Raw genomic sequence first — 23,893 nt, 5'->3', positions numbered from 1 at the left:
ATGAAAAGAAATGAAGACAGCCTAGGAGACCTCTGGGACAACATTAAACGCAACAACATTTGCGTTATAGAGGTCCCAGAAGGAGAAGAGAGAGAGAAAGGACCCAAGAAAATATTTGAAGAGATTATAGTCGAAAACTTCCCTAACGTGGGAAAGGAAATAGCCACCCAAGTCCAGAAAGCGCAGCGAGTCCCATACAGGATAAACCCATGGAGAAACATGCAAAGAAACACAGGAATCAAATTGGCAAAAATTAAAGACAACGAAAAATTCTTGAAAGCAGCAAGGGAAAAACGACAAATAACATACAAGGGAACTCCCATAAGGTTAACAGCTGATTTCTCAGCAGAAACTCTACAAGCCAGAAGGGAGTGGCATGATATACTTAAAGTGATGAAAGAGAAGAACATACAACCAAGATTACTCTACCGGCAAGGATCTCATTCAGATTCGATGGAGAAATCAAAAGCTTTACAGACAAGCAAAAGCTAAGAGAATTCAGCACCACCTAACCAGCTCTACAACAAATGCTAAAGGAACTTTACTAAGTGGGAGACACAGGAGAAGAAAAGGACCTACCAAGAGTTAGGTTGATCTGTTTAGGATTACACAGTTTGTGTTAGAACCAGAAGTGTAGTCTACTGATTTAAATTTAAATGCCTTTTGTATTCAGTCCTTCTGTATTGCCAAAACTGGCACATTCTTCACTATGTCAATATAGCTTATCTTTACCCATTTAAAAACCAGCATATATATCTATGTGTAGATATAGATATATAGATTTGTGGATATAGATATCATTCCTCGTCCAAATATATATTAAAAACCTTTTCATCACCTTGAAACACCTACAAAATTGTGGTTTCATTACAGATGCATGAAATGCAGGATATTAAAATTCTTTTAATGTAGGTTAATTTTTAACCACCCTCATTTTTTCTCTTCTTTCTCTGTAATTGTTTATTTCCCTTACTATGTATACTTAAGCATTGCTTTTGAATAATCCTAAGAGATTATGGGAAACTAAAATAGACTGTAGCTTTCAATTTTATCAGTTTGAGCCCTTCCAATCCCAAAGGTCATTTTAAGCCTATTTACTATTTAATATAAAATTACTTGGCTTTCTCAATGCAAAGTGATTGTTGGGTTTAATTATAATATATAAGCAATTTAGGCCATTTCATCTTGGTAATATATCTTGAGAACAAAAAGCCACGATGTATTCATGGAGTAGGAATCTAGAGTTACAGCCTTGGTGTTGCAGTCTGCAATCACTATGTTTAGAATAACCTCTGTGTGCAAAAAAAAAAAAATCTTTAAGTCACAGGTCCTGAGTTGGCGGGTGTGTATAGTGGTGGTAGAATGAAATGGAAATAGTCCATATGGTTTCTGCTCTCATAGAACTTTGTAAGTGATTTCACAGTTGGTCTAGTGCTCTTTAGTATCTTTCCTTAATAAGTAAATGCCTATAAATGAAATGGATAATTGTATTACTCTAACCTCGAGAATATTTTGTTTATAACTTTGTAGGCCTACTATGTTGACTGGACCAAACAAACCAAAACAAACAAAACAAACAAAAATCTCAAGCTTTTTTTTTTTTGATGTGACACTAGTGTCACAATTTGCACATATATTTATATCAAAAAAAAAAAAAAAAAAAAAAAAAAAAAGATGCCAATTTTGATGACATTGAGATGAAATGGACATAATCATGAGGAAGAAGAAACTCTTGTATGAAGGATACAATCTGGAAAATCAATGTCAAGAAAACAATAAATTGTTGCACATATTTAGAATAGGCCAGTAATACAAATGAAGTTAAAAATTAAATACATTACTCATTGTACATACTTTGCTCTGTGTGTATTTATATCGGCTTTTCCTAATAGGTAGGGAAAAGTTGTTTCCTACATGAAAATCTTATTTAACTCCCGCATGAACTGTTACTTAGTTGTGATTTTATTTACACTGAGTGAAGCTATTGTCATATTCAAATTGAATAAAGCATTAAAATAGAACATGCAAAGTTTTGTTCCAGATTACAAGTCTTTTTTTTGCCAACATGTAAATTATGAGTATGGGGTTCTGTGAGCTGTTGTAGAATCTTATTTTTAAGTATTCATTAAAAATAGAATGAATTTAAAAATTTTTGATATATCTTAGTAATTAACATTAATATAAAAATTTATAATATAAAATATATTATTCATTACATATTATAGAGACATATTGCTTGATCCAGGAATACATATGAAATGTAATCCTAAGAAGATGTGTATAAAACTGAAAATGCTTTTATTATTCTATTCTGATGTCTTCCTGCAAATATTTATATCCTATTTCTCTGAATACTATTATTTTCATTAATTCTTTCCAAGCTAGTATAACATTTACTCATTCTTTTTTCTTTTTTCTGGTGTAAGCTTTGGGTTTTTCTAAACACAATTTAGAAATTCCTTGCATATATTTTTAGTATCCCCTAAATATTTCAGTTGTATTAAGCCGTTTTATTTTATTGCATTGTAATTCTCTTGACGACAGTATTATATTTTTTGGGAGCGGATCATCACCTCCAACATACACAGGGACACACAGACACACAGACACACACACACAGTCTCACTTTCTCTTTTTTTGGAAAATCTGAAGATTTTATGGGATTGTCTCCAACATTTGTTGATTGATTGCTCTTAGTGATTTATTTCCTTGAAAACATAAAGGAAATTGATTAGCCTAGAGAACTTCAGGATCCCCAGTTGCAAAAAGAGACATAGTAACATAGGCTCCTGGCTATTTTCCAAGTTAAATTTTGATGGTACATCAGATGTTTCCGGTATATAACACTAGGTATTAGGAACCTTTTTAACTTTCACTGAAGTTTAACCTCTTTCTTCATGATTTGTGTTTTTACTTAATGAAACACATTTTCATTTTTTTTCCCCTGCATTTCCTCTCTTTGCTTTAAAACTACCCTTTCTGGCTTCAAGGGTTTCCCCTTAAGTTTGGTGCTGTAAGGACTTGCTAAAGAATTACGTATTGAACCTTTTCATAACCCTCAGTTTAAGACTTGGATTATATTTCATTTATTTCCAATCACTCCACCCCAAAGGAAGAAGTTATAATTGTTAAAGTCTGTTGTCAGATACTAAGTAGCCTTCCTAATTTCTGTAATCATTTTAATTTTTGTCTTTGTCTTTGCCTGCTCTGTTCACTACCTCTTAAGGATTTCCAATCAGGACTAATATATCTAAGGTAACTGGACTCTGTCATCTTTATGATACCATAAGGCTGAGGAAGATATTAGGATGGAAATACAAAAGATTCACAAAATTTGACAGCCAATAGTTACAGCAAGTTTATGACATAAATAAATAAAGGCCAGACTCCCTAATGTTTCTATGTTAATGCTAATACCGTGAAGTAAAAAGTGAGAATTAAAATCACAGCAAGTTAAACTCTTGACATAATAGGCTCCTGATGTCATGTGGTTCTGTCCGACCGATAGATTCTAGAAAAAGAAGTTACTTGGAAATTTTTCTTCAGTGACATACTAGGCAAAAATGTAACATCTAAATTCAAGTTGATACATAATGTGATCAGTTATTTCTCAGATATTTATCAAGACTCTGTGGAGCCACTTCTGAACTTAGGTTGGAGGACAGATAAAGAGATGAAGTGTTTTCTCTCGGGCTCTACACATCTCATAGTCTAATTTAAGATCAGGAAGATTATAATTGGTGAGGTAAGTCCTATAGATACATTAAAAAGATGGGGGACAGACAGGAGTTGGAATAAATGAAGAATTGAGTATAATTTTAAATAGGAAAAGTCAATTTTGTAAAAACTGCCATCTTTAATTGATCCCTGGATTATAATTCAATAGCAATAAACATCTCAAAAATTTATCAAAAATTTGACAAAATCATTCTAAAGTTTATCTGGTAGACTTAACAGGAAAACAGAACCAAGAAGGTTTAGAGAAGAATAATGGGTGAGACTTGCTGTACTTGATATTAAAATATTAGCATCAATAGAAGCTACAGTAATTAGAGCAGTGTTGTCCTGGCATAAAAACAGAAAATCTGCCTAGTAGGACAGAACGGAGACCCCAGAAACAGATCAAAATTTACTAAATCTTTATAGATAATAGATGTGGAATTAAATATGATTGAGGGAAGGGAGTTTTTATAAAAGCTGATCTGGGAGAATTGATTAAATGTTTGGAAACAATAAAATTAGATATCTGCCTCACACCATATGGTAAAATGTATTTCATGTAGAATAAGTAGCTAATTTTAATAACAAAACTATATAAGTAGAAGAGAATATATGTCCCTATAATGGAGAATAATTTTGTGCAAAATAGATAGTGATTAAACCTCAAAGGAAAAGTCAACTTGATTTGCATATGTAAAAATTAAAATTGTCTGAAATGAAAAGCTGTTACCATCTTTTGCCTATTATAGGGAAAAGATAAATGTCTTAATTAAAAATGGTTTAAAAAATGGTTTAAAACCATTAAACAGTGACCCACAATTTTTAAAAATTGCTGGTTAAAATTTTATTTAAAAAAATTTGTGAAAATATATGCATTTTCATTAGTTCAAGAATTCTATATATGTATTCTAAGATAATAAAATAAAAATATTTTTAAAAAGGTAATTACAAAGAAGGATGATAATTGCTGAAGTAGGTGTAGTACCTGCAAAAAAATTGGGAGGGGAATTTGAATACACAAAAAATTGATCTTGAATGAGAAAATATAATTTTGGAAAATTTATCATACTTTTAAATATAGTTTTAAAATGCTAGAAGGAACCTAAATATTTAAAACTAGCAAAATATTTTACTTGAAATTGATTTTTTTCAAAATATAAAATAAATTCTGGAAAAACACCAAAACTTTACCAATCACTATGAGTGATGGGATTCATCTGATTTAATAAAATTATTATCTTTCAGATTTTCTACAATGAGTAGATATGTTAGTAATTAGATAATAAATATAAATATTAAAAAAATGAAAGGATTAATCAGGACTTGGGCTAGTCAATCTTGAGTAGATCATCTAGAAAATCCATGAATATGACAGTTCCTTTTTAAACTAACTAGGATATTGTCACTGGTTTATGAAATGACTGTAAATTCCTGGACAGTGATGAATCTACAAATGATTATATAATTTAGGGGATTAAGGAGTTATTTAGTCTTAGCCCTTCATTTTGTGGATGATAAACAAAGGTCTTGTCAAATAACCTGTTTGTCTATAACCATACAAAGTTTTAATGGAAAAGTAAGAATTAGAAACCCAGACATCTAATTACTCTTTTGGTATATAATTCATAATTCTGTGCTACATCATAATTATAAATAATTTCAACAGGTAGATGGACAAACCAAGTTAATCAATCAATTAATTAAAATGTGTTTATTTCATTTTAAAATTATGTGGCAAAATTAGTTCCTAAGGAAAGAATTAAAGTAACATATAAAAAAAAAATCATAAACTTGAAGATGGGTAAAGTGCTCATTAAAAGAAAAATGACCAGCACAGAAAAACACTACTTATAAAAACCATCCATATAAAACTTCCTGGTGGCACATTGGTTAAGAATCCGCCTGCCAATGCAGGGGACACGGCTTCAAGCCCTGGTCCAGGAAGATCCCACATGCCGCGGAGCAGCTAAGCCTGTGCGCCACAACTACTGAAGCCCGCGCGCCTAGAGCCCGTGCTCTGCAACAAGAGAAGCCACCACAGTGAGAAGACCGCGCACCACAACGAAGAATAGACCCCGCTCACCGCAACTAGAGAAAGCCCGCGCACAGCAACGAAGACCCAATGCAGCCAAAGTAAAGAAAACAAAATAAACCTGATATCTTAAATGGAATAGAAGCATTTCTTAAAAATGGAATGATTACGTTAGTGACCAGCCAAGTCCTTAAGCTGGGAGAGCTTAGAAATTAGACAGATTACCATAGAATGCCTGACCTTCAGGCAAAGTATCCTAAAACACTTGCAATATTGACAATCAGATGCTTTCACCATATCAGCAGCAGAAAGCCTGCTAGAAATCATGTAGGGCTATTTTCTGAATGCTTCTATTCTTTACAGGCCAGAAAAACGCTATAACCTACGTGAGCCCTTTTACAAAGTTAGCATTTCTCCCCAGTGTGCTGGTGTCACTGTATTTTACAACCATTCTTCTGAAACTTTTAGAACTTCTCAACTTATAGCTAGGCACATGCAATTCAGTGTTGTTCACACCTTTTGCACTCATGTTCCATTGTTCACTGTGATTTTGCTCATAACCACTTACCATCTGTTTTATTATTTACTTGATAATTTTCTTCATTCTAAAACATATCTATGAAATCACATTTTTAAACACAGATTAAATGTAATTTATGAGTACTAAATTAAAAAAATTTTTTTGTTTCATGTGTACCTAAAAATCAAACTTTGGAAAATACTGATAAATATATTTCTCTCAGAAGATTGTAAGTACCATGAAGGCAGGAATGAATGATACCTCATTAGCCTTTAGGTTTACCATCATATGCATTATCCATGTTGGCTAACCTAAATTGATATGCAAGATATGCATTTAAGAATTTTTTTTTTTTTTTTTTTTTTTTTTTTTTGCCTGAGACATGTGGCATGCGGGATCTTAGTTCCCTGACCAGGGATCGAACCTCTGCCCCCTGCATTGGGAGCGTGGAGTCTTAACCACTGGACCACCAGGGAAGTCCCTATTTAAGCATTTTTAAAAAGAGATTTAACAATTACTGTAAGAATTGAGAAAGGGGTGATTACTTTTGGTACACGTGGTCAAAAAAATTTTAAGTTGGGGAGGAGGGATAGATTGGGAGTTTGGGATTGACATGTACACATTGCTTTATTTAAAATAGATAACCAACAAGGACCTACTGTATAGCACAGGGAACTCTGCGCAATATTCTGTAATAACCTAAATGGGAAAAGAATTCAAAAAAGAATAGATATATGTATAACTGAATCACTTTGCTGTACACCTGAAACTAACACAACATTGTTAATCAACTATACTCCAATATCAAATTAAAATTAGGGCTTCCCTGGTGGCGCAGTGGTTGAGAGTACGCCTGCCGATGCAGGGGACACAGGTTCGTGCCCCAGTCCGGGAAGATCCCACATGCCGCGGAGCGGCTGGGCCCGTGAGCCATGGCCGCTGAGTCTGTGCGTCCAGAGCCTGTGCTCCGCAACGGGAGAGGCCACAACAGTGAGAGGCCCGCGTACCGCAAAAAAAATAAAAAAATTTTAAAAAATAGGGAATTTGGAGGGTGGAGGAATTGCATAAGGTGGTCAAAAGATACAAACTTCCAGTTATAAGACAAAGACGTACTAGGGATGTAACGTACAACATGATGACTGTAGTTTACACTGCTATATGATGTATTTGATTAGGGAGTACATCCTCAAAGTTCTCATAACAGGGAAAAAAGCATTATTTTGTATCCATCTGACATGATGGGTATTAACTAACCTTACTGTGGTAATCATTTCACAATATATATGTCAAGTCATAATGCTGTACACCTTAAACTTTTACAGTGCTGTATGCCACTTATATATCTAAATGAAGCTGAAAAAAAATAGGGAATCTAAACTGAATCTTAACATAGAACTATATTCTCTTGAGCAAGGACAGGAGAAACAAAAGGTAACACTAGCAGATAGGGGTAGTATGTACCCCTACATGCTCTATTCTTTATCTGGTAGCTGGAGCTGTCCAGTAACTTGAAACATGAAAATTAGTGAGATCTGGACTCTTACATCATCATTAATCCAGCTTTCTTTCCTTTAAGGAGTTAGTCTTTGCCTGGATTATTTAGATTCAGGGCTTTTTAGGGAGGAAGAGTGACATTATTTGTTCTACATCTGAAACTGGTTTATATCTGCCTGATACCAGCCTGGAGACATCGAAATCCCTTTTGTCTGTGAGTGAATTGGAAATAAATCTGGGTGATGAACCTGATCACTACATCATCACCCTGCAGATCTTTGAATTCTTACGAAAATACCTCTATTATGTCATTTTTGTGCGTGTGTATGTAGGGTGAGAAAGAAAAATAGTCATCATTGCTTCTTTCCTCCTGGGTAGTATAAACATTTTTTTTCTATTATTGTAAGTTAAGAAGAATTATAGTACCAGAGAAGATGACTTAACCCTCCTCCTTCTACCCCATTCCCGATCAAGTATCTTCATTCCCTTTCTTATTGAATTTACTGAACTTTCTTTTCCTGTGGCCATTTCCTTAATGGAATGTTTATGATTTTAATATTTTAATCAAGCTTGAAGGATTACATGTATACCATTCTCTCCTAACTGAATCCACTGATGTCACTTTTTGCAGTTATTTTATCCCTTCTCTAATTATTTTTTTATAGTATTTGGACAGAGTGGAATAGTAGAAAGAAAAAGAGAGAATTCAATCTGAATCCTGAACCTGTCATTTGCTTGTTTTTGAACACTGAGCAAGTTGGTTAAGCTCAATAACCCATAGTCACTTCGTTTGTAAGATGAGACCAATACTAATTAGAGTGTAGGAATAATGTAAAAAGTATAAAGAAAATGGGGGGGGGGGTGTGGGATGGAGGCCCGAGAGAGGGGATATATGTATACAAAGAGAGAGGGGATATATGTATACATATAGCCGATTCACTTCATTGTACAGCAGAAACTAACACAACACTGTAAAGCAACTATACTCCAAAATATATATATATATAATACTTTAGTAGGTATTCAATAAGTAATAAACTTTATATAGTAGGTAGCTTGATGCATTGGCAAAAAGTATGGGCTTTCGAGGCATTCACACCTTTTAAGATAGGATTGTTAACTGTTCAAGTGACTTATTATTCCTGTACCTTCCTCCACATTCACAAATGAGTGGTCTAACCCCTTGTATGAATTAGAAATGAGAAACATGAGCCTCCTACCTTGGCAGTGCCAGGTAAATAGCAAGTACTTGGGCTTGTATTGTTTGTTGCCTGAATCTTTATTGAGTTGCCTTTTAAACACATTTAAATTCATCCATGATCATTTTCTTGCATTTTAGGTTTTGCATCTTGATTTTATTACCACTTTTATGGGCTGTTTTGTGTTAAGGTTAACCTTAGGACTAAAGTACATCTTATATGCTACGTATTTCCATCTTAATAATTGAATAAAGTATGAGGCAGAAACGTTTTTAAAGGTCAACCATGGATTATTATTGCTCTTCCTTATTCCTTTAATTCAATAGAGAAGCCCAAGGCAAAGTGAAATGAACTTGATGGCCAGCGTATCATAAGCTAGAAAACAATTTTCCGTGAGTGAGGCAGAGTATAATTTTCACCTGAGCTGGAGACTTGGAAAGCTTGTGATTGTTCACTACCAACAGGTTAACAATGCACTGAGGTCAGGTCGTCCTGGGTTTGAATTGCAGTTTTACCACGTTCTACATTTAGTGTTTCAGTTTTACCACGTTCTGCATTTAGTCACAAAGTGTTTGATTTAGCCACTGTGCTTTTCAATTTTCTTATCTGTAAAATCCAGGTAATTAAGGATGTTCCGTAATTTAAAAAATGAGATACATAAGCAACTAATGTAGAGATTGAAAATATGTTTCATCTCATAAACCTAATTTGAAAAGTTAGTTAGTACTGCCTGAATGAGGGTGATGCATTAAGGCCCCTTGTGGGGCTAAGTGAGAAAACATTCTGTGTGCCCAAAGGTATAGAGTGGGAGGAGTGGCTGCATGTAAGTCAGACATTTGCTCCCTATAGCTTGCTACCCTATTTTGTAATAAACATTCAATGAATGTTATTGTCAATGTTATTACTGAGATGCACTGAATGGTTACATGAAGTTTTTCTGAGTTGTAATGAATAGTACCTAAGTAAGCTAGTTATTTACATTTTTCATATACTTGCCAAGATGCATTATGGCATTATATTTCTTATTTGTGGTCCTTTGGTATTTCCCCACCTCACAAGCTTTACAACTTAATAAGTTGCTTATGAGTTCTTACTGAACAAAATAGTTCAACCTAAGTAGTTAGCAAATTAATAATATTTCATTTCAAAATGGGTTTTAATCATGATAGATTTCTGACTTGGAAAAAAATAGTTTACTTTCTGAAATGATTTTTAAAAAATCAGACACTTAAATATAAAGATATGAATCTCGAAAGCATTCTGGAATTGGGGTTCTCCTGCACTCTCTTTCTGTACAGGTAGCTTACCTGTTACTATTCTACAAGTTAGTTGAATTTTTAATAAATGAAAAGTAGAGGCCATATTAAATGCAATGATTGTAGAACTTCTAAAAAGTGATCTGTGAGCACTTGAAGACCCAAAGTAGAATTTCAGGTCAATTCCAAACAGAACCTATAATGCAGACCCATCTTTCAGCTCTAACTCTGAAATTAGTATGTGTTTTCTTCTGGCTTTAGAATCCCTTTTAGAGATAAATAGTTGGATTTGGTTTATCATTAATTGTTTTACAATTTTTAATATTCAGGATTGTGCATCTTTTCTGTTATATAAATCATATCTAGTATCGTTTTAGTATGAAGAAGTGGTTCACTCTCCCTAAGGAAAATTACTATTTGTTTTGTTTGGAAATATTTATTAGTTCAACATGCCAAAAAGAAAATTTATGACATTGTTTCACTTATTAGGAGATATTATAATTAAAAAATATAATTATCGCAGAAACATGTAAAAAAATTTTTAAATCCATGCCTAATCCTACCACTCTAACAACTATGAATATTTTGTATATTTTATTCTAGTTTTTGGTCTTTGCTTCAGGATTTCTTGCATCTCACCCTGAGCATTTGATTAAATCTAACCAAATTCTTCTTAAATGCGAACACATTTTAAGCTTTAGGAAAAAAAATATTTTTTTGAACTATCATTTTTATGATAATATAGTTTAGTGACTTTTCTCAGAACTAGAAGCACATAGATGTGTGTGAGTGGTACCTACATTTTTATGCATGTTACATATAATTTGTCACCAATATTTTTACTAACCGGTCAAGCAAAGGGCACTCAAAAGGTCAGGAGACGCAAATCAATTCAATTCATCAGACATATTTCTATTGACAGTGCTGTGCTAATGCAAAAAGAATTTGATTAAAATAAAAGGAAGCTAGCTCTTCCTTTGAAGCAAAGATGTACAACCAGTGTGGGTAACACATTTAGGAAAAGCCTCTGATTATTCCTCTAGATGGAAAAAGCCATCATAATTATGATTAGTTAAGCTATAAAAGTCTGCTTGAAAAATAATGCAGGTCACAAGTCTGTTGCCTGGTCTCAGAAATTAAGTAGCTTCAACATTTGCAGTGTTTATTATAACTATAATATTTAACTTAAATACACAAATCATCTTAAAATATACTTTTACCATCAGGTGAATATTCTTCCATACTATGAGCATAGAAGGGAGAGGGGGATGATAATAAGCGGGCAACTGATACACTTTTGGCTTTATTTCCAATTTTTTTCTCTTGCTTGGCTGTTAGTGAAATGCTGTTTGGTGGGCAAAGTTTGTGTAATTTGAAAGTAACAGCTGATGGCTGAAAGGCCTTACACTAACTTTGCACATGGTGATGGGCGTGCTAAATAACTGTCATATATTCGCTGGATTTTCCAAAGGAAACTGGTAAATTTTATTTACTCATTAAAATACAAAATGCAAATAATTTCTGAAAAAAACTAAAATCTAGCACCAATGCTTAAACCCAAATATTTTTAACTCCTTCATTTAATCTTACTTTTCTCAACAAGGTTGTCAACCTTAGAGGGTAGGACCTTGAACTTCTGTTGTCTAGGTCCTGCATAATACTCTCCAATTAGTAGTTATTCTGTAAATACTTGAGTGTCTGAAGGAATGAATGAATGTGAATAAAAAAGAACAAATGATTGTACATAAGAAAGACCCAACCTTAAAAATAAAAAAAGAAATGATGACAAAGCACATATTCTTGGGAGTTAGATGTTTCTAAGTTAAAAAAAAAAAAAATCAAAAAAAAAGTCAAACCTTTATCATGTACTACATTTTTGACTTGTAGGCATTTCACTTAATTTCTCCAAACACAAGTTTTCTCATCTGTGAAATAGACATGATGGTGACTTTTGGGGAATCAAATGAGGTAACGGATGAGAGTACTTGCCACAGAATCTGAAACTGTGTGGAATATAAACAGGATGATGTGATCTGTTGCAAATGTTCTTGGAAAGCTGTATCCTCATACTGATTTTCATGATTCTCTTGCCAGGTGAAGCATACATGCGACTAAGCAAGCTCCCTGAAGCAGAGCATTGGTATATGGAATCACTGAGATCCAAGACCGACCACATCCCTGCTCATCTCACCTATGGGAAACTGCTTGCTCTAACAGTGAGTAACTCCCTTTCTCACCCTTTAGAAACTGGTTCTGCCTGTGCAGACTGAGGCAGATACGGTTTGAGGTACTGGTTCCTGGCCAGTTAACCCAGATTGTTAGGATTTAATGATGATAATACTAAGTTAGAACTCTGTACAGAAAAATATAGAAAAATGCATTCCTTTGGCTATGGGGTTTGCCACAGATAAAATATGATATGTATCCTTGATGTAACTTAATTGAAATGTATAAATGGAGAACTCCAAATGTGTGATTATATAATGAACTTGTCAAAATAACAATATTTGTATAACGACTATGTTCTCCAAGCCAGTGTTAACCCCAGATTGGCTATAATGTGGAATTAAGTCTGATTCTTTCCAAAAAGCCAGCATTATATAAGATAACTGCGTGTGTGTCCATCACTGTCACCTAGAATTCCTACTAATTGGAAATCATTCTGTAAGAGAAGTGGAGCCATCATTTGGCCACCCACTATGTGACAAGCTCTCTTGGCCACGTTTCTGTGAAAGTGGTATTATTCGAAGCATAAGAAATTGTTGATATTCTACCTTTGTGATTTACAAAAACTGTAATTTTATGTGCCTCAAAGCAATGTTAATGTTTTTATTTTATACAATCAGGGATTGTTCAAAATATTTAAGTAACTTTTCACCCAGCTAATAAATGGTACAACTAGCCTCAATCCTAATATGAATTTCTTATCTGTGTTATTTTAGTTATATCCCTTAATCTCTCTCCAATATTACTAAAAATAAATGAACACTAGCAAAACGTAGAGCAAATGGTCAGGAAAGTGATTGCTAAGTGAATTCCTAGAAGCGTGTCTTATAATTATTTTAAAATAATAACATTTTTATTTCCCACAGAAGATGATAAGCTAAACACTTAAAAGTATTATGTATCCATTCTAAGATACCACTAAAATGTTACTAAAGAGATTATATAGGCAGACTAAGTAACCAGAAAACATCCCACTAAAAAATATCTAGATATGCCTAATGAACTACAACAGATATGCTCTTAATGCGTGGCTGAGCTCAAGGTGTAGAAAGAGAATTTCCCAGGGATGGAAAGGAAGCAATAACTAAACACCGGAACAGTAAACAGTAGGCTGTTCCTACAGCTGATTTGGGATAGTTTACCAGTTGCAACAACCCATGGGAAGGAGCTTACTGTTTGTTTTCCTTCTTGTTGGAATAAGAGACAAAACCTTGGACCAACAGAAAGCCAGGAATTAGATGCCTAAATAAAGCAGGAAAGTTCATATCCTCAGTGAAAGGATAATGTAGAAAAAGTTCACATACTAATACAAGAGGGCAGCGTGAAAGTTTGTCTGTCTCAGCGTGGAATCTGAAATCTTTGCAGAGAATTTGTCACTATCATCCTCCCTTTACCAGGCTTTGGGTTTTCGAATTTACTTTGCTTGAATGATCAGGGAATTCCTAGGCCAAGAAATTAAAGTCAGTCCACTAAAATCTCTAGCTGAAGACGTTACTGAAGGTGTCCTCTGAAAGAACACAGTTAAATCTAGAAGGAGTTACTAAGTGGGGAGCAAAAAGACTGGTGAACAAAGAAATGGTGATTATGCGGGTAAATCAGAATAAACTTTTACTCAATAAAACTATTGAGAAGGAATAACCTCACAGGAACAATCAGAATGGGAGGGGAGATGAAATTTAAGCTGATTTTTGGAAGTCAGAAAGTAGAAAGAGGTATTACAACTGATTCGTCAGAACAGAGTAAACCATCATCTAAAGGGAGTTTGGAACGGGATAACAATGAGAAGAAAGCTGGAGAGACTCAAGATGTGGCGGCAGCTGGCATAGAAGAGAGTGAGTTAAGGAGTATAAAATAGGGTAATCAGTTCTAACTTACATATGTGGCAGTCAAGTTTCTCCCCATGTGCACAGTGCTAGCCAGCAGGCACTCACCTCCAAGTGGGGAAGAGATGCTCACAGTGGTGGAGCAGTTGGGTGAGAGAGCTCCATGACTCAGGAACAGCTTGCCCAGTCAAAGGTGGAATGCAGAGGGGACTGAAAAGAGGATTGACTGAATGTTTTCCAGTGGAGTACTCAGATTGTCAGTACCGCTCCCCTGCCACCCACAGAACACAAGCTACACAGAGTTCATTACCCCTCAGCAACGCATAAACACACACCTCCTCTCCCAAGAAATGGTTGCATTTTTATCTGGAGAAACTGAATCACTGTAGGGAAAAGATTTCCATATACCTACCTTTGGAGGTCCCTGAAAATGAGTAGCTCCCAAACCAGACAAACAAAAGTGACTCCAGTCTAGAAAGCATACTTATGCCTAAGGAGTTCATTCAGCTTTTATTACTTTTAAATAACAATGGGCAACCAAGGACCATCAGTCATATTAGGAAAGCCTCAAATGTAAAAGATTGGAACTGAAACAAATGATTAGCAAAAGGAAACTGAAGGAAACAAAAGAAAAAAAAATCCTTAGAGATGGTAATATAGCATTTTGTGAAGTGCAGGATGCCATAAAAAATAAATAATGAAAAAACAAGAAAGAGCTTTTAGAAGTTAAAAAAAAATGATGGCAAAACAATTTTCATTTGAAGTATAAGAAAATAAAGGTGAGTAAATGTTTTCATACCTAAACATAAAGATGAAGAAAAAATATATGAAAGAAGAAATTATGAAATAAATTAATATGGGGGCCCAAAAAAAGAAAGAACAGAGTAAGGGAAAGAACATTACTTAGAATTGGAGGGTATAAGTTGCCGTTTTGGCCATCTATAGGATCATAATATGTCTAGTTTAATCAGTTAGAAAAAAATTATTTTATCTTATGAAAACCTGTTCCATTTCCTATGCTAATAGGCTGATAATTCACACAGCTCCATATAAAAATGGAATTCATATATAACTTGGGCCTCAACTACTGTATTTGAGATGACCTTATAGAATTCAAATGGAAACATTTTTAATTAGATTGAGAAATGGCCACCTTCAAAGAATCTAAAAATTTCAAATGCCTGATTTACCTCCCTGCCAAAAAAATCATTTAGAAAAAAAAAAACCAAATGCTTAAATGTACTTAATTCTGAATATACCTAGATTGTGACACTAGTTTGGATATAGAAACTACGTGTCTTTGAAAATTTTTTTTCCTTCTTCTTTACACGCCTGAATTATTTAAGTTTCCTGTACCAAAAATATGGTTTTCCAGGCTGCTTTATTTTTCAGAAGGTATTTTTAAAAACAAGATTTAACGGTTTTAATTTCCTGAAACATACGGAAGGAAGGGAAGGAAAGACATGTATTACAATCAAATTTTAATCCCTCCCCCCCCTCAATCAAGAGAACTTTCATAGTTTCCGACTTGCTGATTAGATGAAATACAAATCCTATTATGGAATGGCTTAAACTCAAAGTGCCAAAAACTCCACAACCATCCTTAACAGTCTCTTTTTGAATTATGAGATTTGGCAAATTTTGGGTTTCTTGGCCTGATAATATGCCATTGACTTAACATGGAATTGGCAAGGTAGAAAATGCCACACATTTGACTTCTGAACGCTTTAAATATAAAATATTATAAAATGGAATTGGCTATTACTCTCAAGGGAAGAAGAATAGAAATGGAATTGTGTTTTTACTGTTCCATCAAAACTGACCAAAGGCAAAATATGTAAAACTGACATGCAACAAAATTAGACTTAGACTATAGAGTAGGACTTCATATAAAGAATTATATTTTTCTGAGACAAATTAGACAAAAAATTGATTATTGGTGCTTTTATTATAGCCAGTGGAATGATTCACTCAAAGCATTTTTGTACGAAATTTTCTTTAAGAATTTGTAGTATTTATAGTATTTAGAAAACTTCAAAAAGATTTGGAATTTCTCAGAATGCTCTGACAAATTCCATAGATCAAATCCTTTTTTATTTCTTTGGCAAAAATGTCCCTTTCCTCTCTCTACCTGTTCAAATTTTATTTCCTCTGTGAAGTCTTGCCTGAGTCTTTCAAGCAATTATTTTTTTCCTTTCTCTGTGCTTCCACCGCACTGGTTTCAGTATCTCTATAATAGCAGAGTTTAGATTGAATGGCAGACATAAATCTATGTCTTTTGACCCTGGACATGGGACAGGGACTAAGTCTTAACTTTTCTTTTTATATCTTTAGTATATGGCTTTCAGTATCTTGATAACTATCCCTGTACCCTCCTTTTGCATTTCCCTTGTTAAGTTACATAAGGGCTGGGCATAGGTCACTTTTCCCCACCAGTTTTATTTAGATATAATTGACATATAGTACTGTATAAGTGAAAGGTATACAGGGTGCCTGACTTTTGAATATTTCTGTTTCCCTAGCCTGATTCTCATGTCCTCATTAGTCCCTTCATTTTGTCAACACATGTATTGAGATTTGTTAATCCATGCTAGGCATCACTCTAATTCCCAATGATATATACTGAATAAATGAATGAGAGTGGCATGATTGTAGAGTGGATACAGTGTAATCTTCTAAGACCCTGGAAGGGGAGGTGGTCACAAGAGGATTGTACATCTTTTGAGTGCCTGTGATTGATATATGTTATTTCATGAAGCTTTACAACGAATACTGTCCTCTTTTTATAAATGAGGAAACTGAACTTCAAAGATGTAAGGAATGTCCCCAAGAAATAAGCTACTAAATAGTAGAATTGGATACGTCCTCAAGGATTTCTGAATTAGCATCCTTAATTTTCATTCTATATTAAATAATTTTGTGTGGAGCTTTTCCCCCCTTTTATACTTGATCAGAGATTCTAAAAGGAAGTTAGTGCTCCTGCCTCCCCGTTTTTTTTTTAACTAAATTTATTTTTTATTTTTTGGCTGCGTTGGGTCTTTGTTGCTGCACGCAGGCTTTCTCTAGTTGTGGCGAGCTGGGGCTACTCTTCATTGCAGTGCGTGGGCTTCTCACTGCCGTGCATGGGCTTCTCATTGCGGTGGCTTTTCTTGTTGCAGAGCACGGGCTCTAGGCACGTGGGCTTCAGTAGTTGTGGTGTGCAGGCTCGGTAGTTGTGGTGCACGGGCTTAGTTGCTCCGCAGCATGTGGGATCTTCCCAGGCCAGGGATTGACACTGTGTCCCCTGTATTGGCAGGCAGATTCTTAACCACTGTGCCACCAGGGAAGTCCCATCCCCATTTTTTATAACTTATTTTTGGACATCACCTCTAAATGCTAGTTTAGTTTGAATGGGTAAACGCATTTTTATTATTAGGCATTATAGGTCATTAACTAAGAGTTTTCGCTATTGGCAAAACTTTTAACATTAACTTTTGTCTATTGGCACTTTGGGGTCCTACATTACAGCTCAAACGCAAATGTTCCAGGGTACCCTAGAGAATAGTTAGTTCTGCTTTAGGGTCACTGTTAACCTCCATGGTTACATATAGTTGGGCCTGGGTGACATCTCTTTAGAATATATGGAACTTTCATACCAATGTCATATCCAATTAAAATACTAAACACAAGCTGTCTTTAAAATTGATTTATTCCTTGTTTGAACTTTGTTACCTAAGGCTAATGCCATGAATTTAAAATCGGGCATGCATTAAGAGAGAAAAGGAGGAATAACATTTCCATTATTATGGTGTTTCAGATGGTTTTATAGTTGTTTCTAAACCCGTGTGTGTTCTCTAGTTGTGTGTACATCCTTACTTTGATTTTTTTTTTTTTTTTGGTCCTCCTTCCTTTTGTCTTTGTTCAATTTATTTCAGCCAAATATTTTACAGTTTTTGTGAGCCAGTAAAATTAATATTGACTTAAATTGTAATAAAAGCAACTTGGCTGTTAGCGTATTTTCCAGATTTAGGTTAGTAAAAGAGAAGGAAGGATATGGGAGACTCTGACAGTAATTCTTGATACAGCAAACCTTTATTTTGGCTACTGTATGGAAATACTGAGCCAGATTTCTGTGTCTAGCCAAAGTTAATTGGGCTACATAAAACTCCAGTTGTGAAAGTACTTGAAGTTCCATGGAAAAGTTCCATACCCCAGGCTAAAATGGTGTCAGTGTAGTCTATCTGGAGCACAGCGCTATGTGTTTCCTTGGGCCTTTTGTCATAATCATTACTATTTAGAGCTGAGATTATTTTTCCATTTGCTCCTCTTTGAAGCAAAGCTCTTCCCATTTTGCACGTTGACTAACATTTAGGTTCACTTTGTTTTATTATAATCACTGCACAGTCATGTTTAGATTGGAGGGAGCAGGGAACAAAAAATTTTCCTGTGACTCTCACTGAATGATTATTACGGATATATACCACTGAAGTCGCAAATTTATTCCGTGAAAAAGGCAGGCATATATCATGCTACTGAAATATTGGGTAACATAAAGAAGAAAATTTAATTTAATATAGTGCTCAGCTAAATATTTTATATGAAATTACCTCATCTAAACTTTATGATTTAGCATTCTGGATGTTATCATTGTATTATTTTTGCTCTGAAACATAATGAATCTGATAGTTCTTTTTTATGCATTTTGATACACAGAATCAATCTTTTTTTTTTAATTGAGGTATCTTTATAGAATCGATCTTGTAATTACACTATTTGTTGCCACTGAGTGACCTTAGGAATCCAAGTATCTCCAAAGTATTCCAGAGTTTTATTCTGTTTTTTTATGTTAGTTACTAAAAGTCATTTTTACAGATATTTTCTTTTGCCGGAAGTAACATTATGCTCAGAAATAATATTCTCAGAATAATAATAGTCTCAGAAATAATAAAATCAAAATACTCAAATTCTCAGGCATTGAAGGTCATGTGGAATAATTCTACCTGCTTTATATCTACATATCATGATGCTATGAAAAGAAATGTTAGCTTTTTACTTAGGGGTAAATAGGATGCTGCTGCTTTGAAACTAACTTAAACTTCATTGTTATTTTGTTTGGTTTCTGTATTTGGTCTGTAGTTAACATTTAGTGCAATTTAAATAGCCCAGCAAAAATAAATAAATAAATAAATAGCTCAGCAGGCTCAGGCCTCAAAATCCCCCAGGACTCTGCTGTTCCATGTTATTAGAGGGATGCAGATGGAGAAGCCGTATGCCCTTAAATATAGCTTGGCTTTCTTGCAGGACTCTAAAAAAGCAATCCTTTATAAAAACCTGAATTCAATATACATTTTCTGAACCTGAAGGTTGTGTCATGTTCTGTAATAAACAGTGGTGATACAAAGACCAGCAGGGCATTTCTTTGGTCTCAAGAAGACCTCAGTGTATTATTCTCTTTAGGGGAAATTATAACAACTATCTATAGTTGCTTCAGTGGTGGGCTACCATGCTTAAGACTGGTGGAAATAGTTTTTGTTTCAGAAAGGACAATTATGTAGGCACCTTAATCTTATTTTCTTTTTAATTTTTATTAGAGGCATGGGATTCCACACCACTTAGTTGGTATTTTTCTCCCACTTTGCAGTCCTTTAATTTGTTACATGAGCCCATTGATACACGAAATGACTTGGCATCACGATTTCCAGCTTGTTATCTTTCTGCTACATCATGTTGACTCTCCTGTCATGTAATCAAGCATGAACACATTTTAATGTGAGCTAAACTCTGTTTGTAATTTATGTTTTATATTTTCCTAGTTCGATCATTGTTTAATAGAAGAAATTTTGAGTATCTTTCCCTGTTAAAACAGCATCCTTGTCTAAGCCCCTGTTTACCTTTGAAAAAAGTGGTACTGACCGCATACGTCTTCAAAAGCAAATATCTTTCCTCCCAAGGGGTTGGATCAACACTTCACAAAAAAAATTTGCCTATTTTTTCCTGTAGCCTCTGGTTGTGTATACATATATTCATACACACAGATATACACACACACACACACAGAGGCATATATATAAAGGAAGCCACGTCCGTTCTAAGATGTGAAAGTTTTCATTTTTGCAGCCTCGTAAATAGGTTTATCAGCCCATCCATGAACATGTTTACAAACCCGTGACATTTTGGTCATTCCCCCTTATATTCATCTACATTGCATATGAGGCCGCTTGAGCCTCAGCAGCCTGAAGCATGACATCTGCAGACCTGTAGATTTTATCCTTAGTTTTTTATTAAAATTATACTTCTTCCAAACAATAGTTAATTCTGAGTTCAACTTTTTTTTTTCCCCAAGACCTGAGCTTCTAGGACCATCTGAATTTCTCATTCATTTCCTATCTCCCTTGACATCAATCCTCATCTCTTGCTTTCCTACCTAAAAAGAATTAAATATTACCTACAGGGTGGCCCCTGACCCTGCCGCTTCTGTGATCAGGTTAATCACAGTACTTCCTGTAGTTAGCTCGTACTCTTTATCATGCAGTAAACTAGACATTGTGAATATGCTATTCTAATATTTCTCACATAATCCCACGATCTAGGTACGTACACTAGAGATGAGGAAACTGTGGTTCACAGAGGTTCAGACCTGTGTCCAAAGCCTCTTGCATTACACTCGGTTTTTCTGAAAGCTGTACTTAAATTTCTCTTTAACCTTTTGTTAATTACGATCAAATATGGATATATGGTGCCTTGTGCGCATAAATGCCTAACTTCAAAATGTGTAAAAATTGATTTTTAAAGAAAATCTTTATTCAGTTTTTGGATTTTCTTATAATGCAGTTCTGAAGTGAAAAGACAACTTCTATGTATATCATTAAATTAAAGAAGAATTTTAACATGGGTAATTCAAAAAAGGATTTAGGTATCTATATATGTGAAATAACAAGAAAATAGTAATAGTGAAGTTGAAAGTTGAATTCTTAATTTAAATACAGTTTACATGGTGTACCTTTTATGGTGTATAGTTTCTCTTGTATTTTAAGTCTTGAAGGAAACATGATATTCTAAACTGAAGGGGAGCACAAGGTCAGATGCCTGAGTGAACTGACTGCTGACCTTTACCTGGTTAACTTTTAACTGGTAGATAGTGAGTTGAAGCCACAGCACCTGAGCACATACCGGCCTACAAATTTATTTAATAAACGTATTTATGTCTTCTCACAGTGAAAAGCATAATTCCTTTAAAAGACTTAAAATTGCAGGACTCTTATTTCTGAGGTGTAATTGAGGCTCTTTGTCAAAAGTGACAGGATGGCGTACGTTCTTGAGCTGACACTGTAATTCAGTGTGCATTGTAGTAACAACACTTTAGGTGGAAGATGGTAACAACATGCAGGAGGATTGACACTTAATATGACCCTTTGGTCCCTTTGACATTAACCATGTGGCACTGGGTTTAAGATGGGCACTGGCCATTAAATAATGCCATGTATTATAATGCCATATAATTGAAAAATAGGTAGTGTAATTGGTAGATGTCATGGTCAGTCTGGGAAATTTTTGTCCCTGAGCGATGGAACTGAAAGATATTATCCACTGTAAAGTTTGTTCTATTTCTCATTTGGGGGGATGAAACAACACTAGCTAGAAGCAGAACAGAATTTCCATCTGCTTGAATCAGAAATTTACTCACTTTAAGCAGAAAATTACTGATCAGGAGTATTTTAAGGTATCTTTGCATATCTCAAAGAGATTACCTCAGTAGAGGTAAAGGATTAAGTTGAAATCTATTGCTTTGGCTAAAGGTAGTTTTCCTGAAGGTGTCTATTTTTCTCTTTCCACCCAGGATGCACATTTGCCACAAGTGGTAATTATCTTCTCCACTCTGTTTCCACTTGTATGGAAGACGGGTCCTCCATCCTCTCCCCCTCGCCACTTCAACAGTTCTCAACCTATTTATATAAATAACTGTGTATACATGGCACTTATTAAATTTGATACCTTTTAATTATAACAAAGCTGATTCAAATAGTAATGCTACATGACAAGGATTGCTTTTACTTGATTATAAGATGGGGAATTTCAAATACGGTGAAGTTTAAGGGTACCAAGAAGATTTTACCACTGCCATTATTGCTTTGATAGTTTCTATTAAAGCAGTATTCCCAGAAGGTACAAAATACATTCCCCAAGTGTATTCCATAGACATTAGCACGTCTAGGTGTTCCTTAGAAAAAATTAAGTAAGCAAATAGTGTGGGAGAAACTAATAATTTTGCTAGCTCAGAAGTCTTCTTTGTCTGAAATTAATACTCTAGCTTTCTTTTGATTAGTGTTAGCCTGGTTTATCTATATCTGTCCCTTTGCTTTACCTATCAGCGTCGTTATATTTAAAGTAGATTTATTGTAGACAACATATAGTTGGGCCCTTTATTATTATCATTATTCACTATGACAATCTCTATTTTTTAATTGGTACATTTAGACCATTCATATTTAGAGTGATAATTGATATATTTGAATTAATATCAACCAGGTTTGTAACTGTTTTCTATTTGTTACCAAAGGCTTCTCCCTTCTGTTTTTTTTCCACCTTATTTTTTTTTTATTGAAGTAAAAAAAGAAAACAAAAATTTCAATGATAACCATTTCTAAGTATATAATACAGTAGTGTTAACTATGTACACATTGTTTTGCAACAGATCTTGCAAAACAAGTTTTCATCTTGTAAAACTGAAACTCATTACCCATTGAACAAGTTTTCAGGTTTTCACTGTTGAATATGATGTTAGCTATAGGTTCTTCACATATGGCCTTTATTATGTTGACATAATTTCCTTCTATTACTAGTTTCTTGAGTGTTTTTTATCATGAAAGGTTATTGAATTTTGTCAAATGCTTTTCCTGCATCAATTGAGATGATCATGTGAATTCCCTCAGTTTTTATTTGTCCAAAAAGTCTTTATTTCTACTTCACTTTCTAAGGAAAATTTTGCTGGATATAAAATTCTAGTTTTGTAGTTTCTTTCTTCTCTCAACATTTTCAGTGTTTTACTCTACTGTCTTCTTGCTTGATGGTTTCTGATTAGAAGTCCAATGAAATTCTTAATCTTATTGCTCCATTGGTAAGGTGTTTTTTTTTTTTCCCCTCTGACTTTTAAGATTTTCTCTTTGCCTTTAGTTTTCTACAGTTTTTACATACTCTGCCTAGGCTTATTATTTTTGGAATTTATCTGGCTTAGTGTTCTCTGAGTTTTCTGAATCTATGGTTTGGCCTCTTTCATTAATTTTGGAAAGTTCTCCACCATTATTACTTTAAATATTTCTTCTGCCCTCTTGTCTTTCTTCCCCTTCTGATATTCTAGTTACTCATGTGTTACATGTTTTGAAATTTTCCTATAGTTCTGGGATGTTCTGTACGTTTCATTCATTTTTCTTATTACATTTCAGTTTGGGAAGTTTATACTGACCTATCTTCAAACTCATTGATTCTTTCCTTGGTCATGCTGAGTCTTCTGTTGATCCCATCAAATGCATTCTTCTTGTCTATTATGATTTCTAGCATTTCCTTTTAATTCTTTCTTAGAATTTCTCTCTGCTTACATTACACGTCTGTTCTATTTTTTTTTTTTTTTTTTTTCCGTTCCCGGGCCC

At 34.4% G+C, this 23,893-nt stretch overlaps 1 protein-coding gene across 3 annotated transcripts in view; it reads left to right on the top strand.

The window, feature by feature from the left end:
* Positions 1-23,893, top strand: part of TMTC2 (transmembrane O-mannosyltransferase targeting cadherins 2) — a 769,790-nt gene that overhangs the window by 262,372 nt on the left and 483,525 nt on the right. For all 3 annotated transcript variants that reach the window (XM_024737154.1, XM_024737155.1, XM_024737153.1), the window contains exon 8: positions 12,316-12,437. In XM_024737154.1, coding sequence (XP_024592922.1) covers positions 12,316-12,437 — 122 coding nt within the window. The remainder of the gene's footprint in view (positions 1-12,315; positions 12,438-23,893) is intronic.

Source organism: Neophocaena asiaeorientalis, unplaced genomic scaffold, assembly GCF_003031525.2.
Source record: "Neophocaena asiaeorientalis asiaeorientalis breed wild unplaced genomic scaffold, Neophocaena_asiaeorientalis_V1.1 scaffold134, whole genome shotgun sequence".
NCBI classification, from domain to species: Eukaryota; Metazoa; Chordata; class Mammalia; order Artiodactyla; family Phocoenidae; genus Neophocaena; species Neophocaena asiaeorientalis.
Note: the sequence above shows the minus strand (reverse complement) of the source record. Positions and strands in the feature narration are given on the sequence as shown.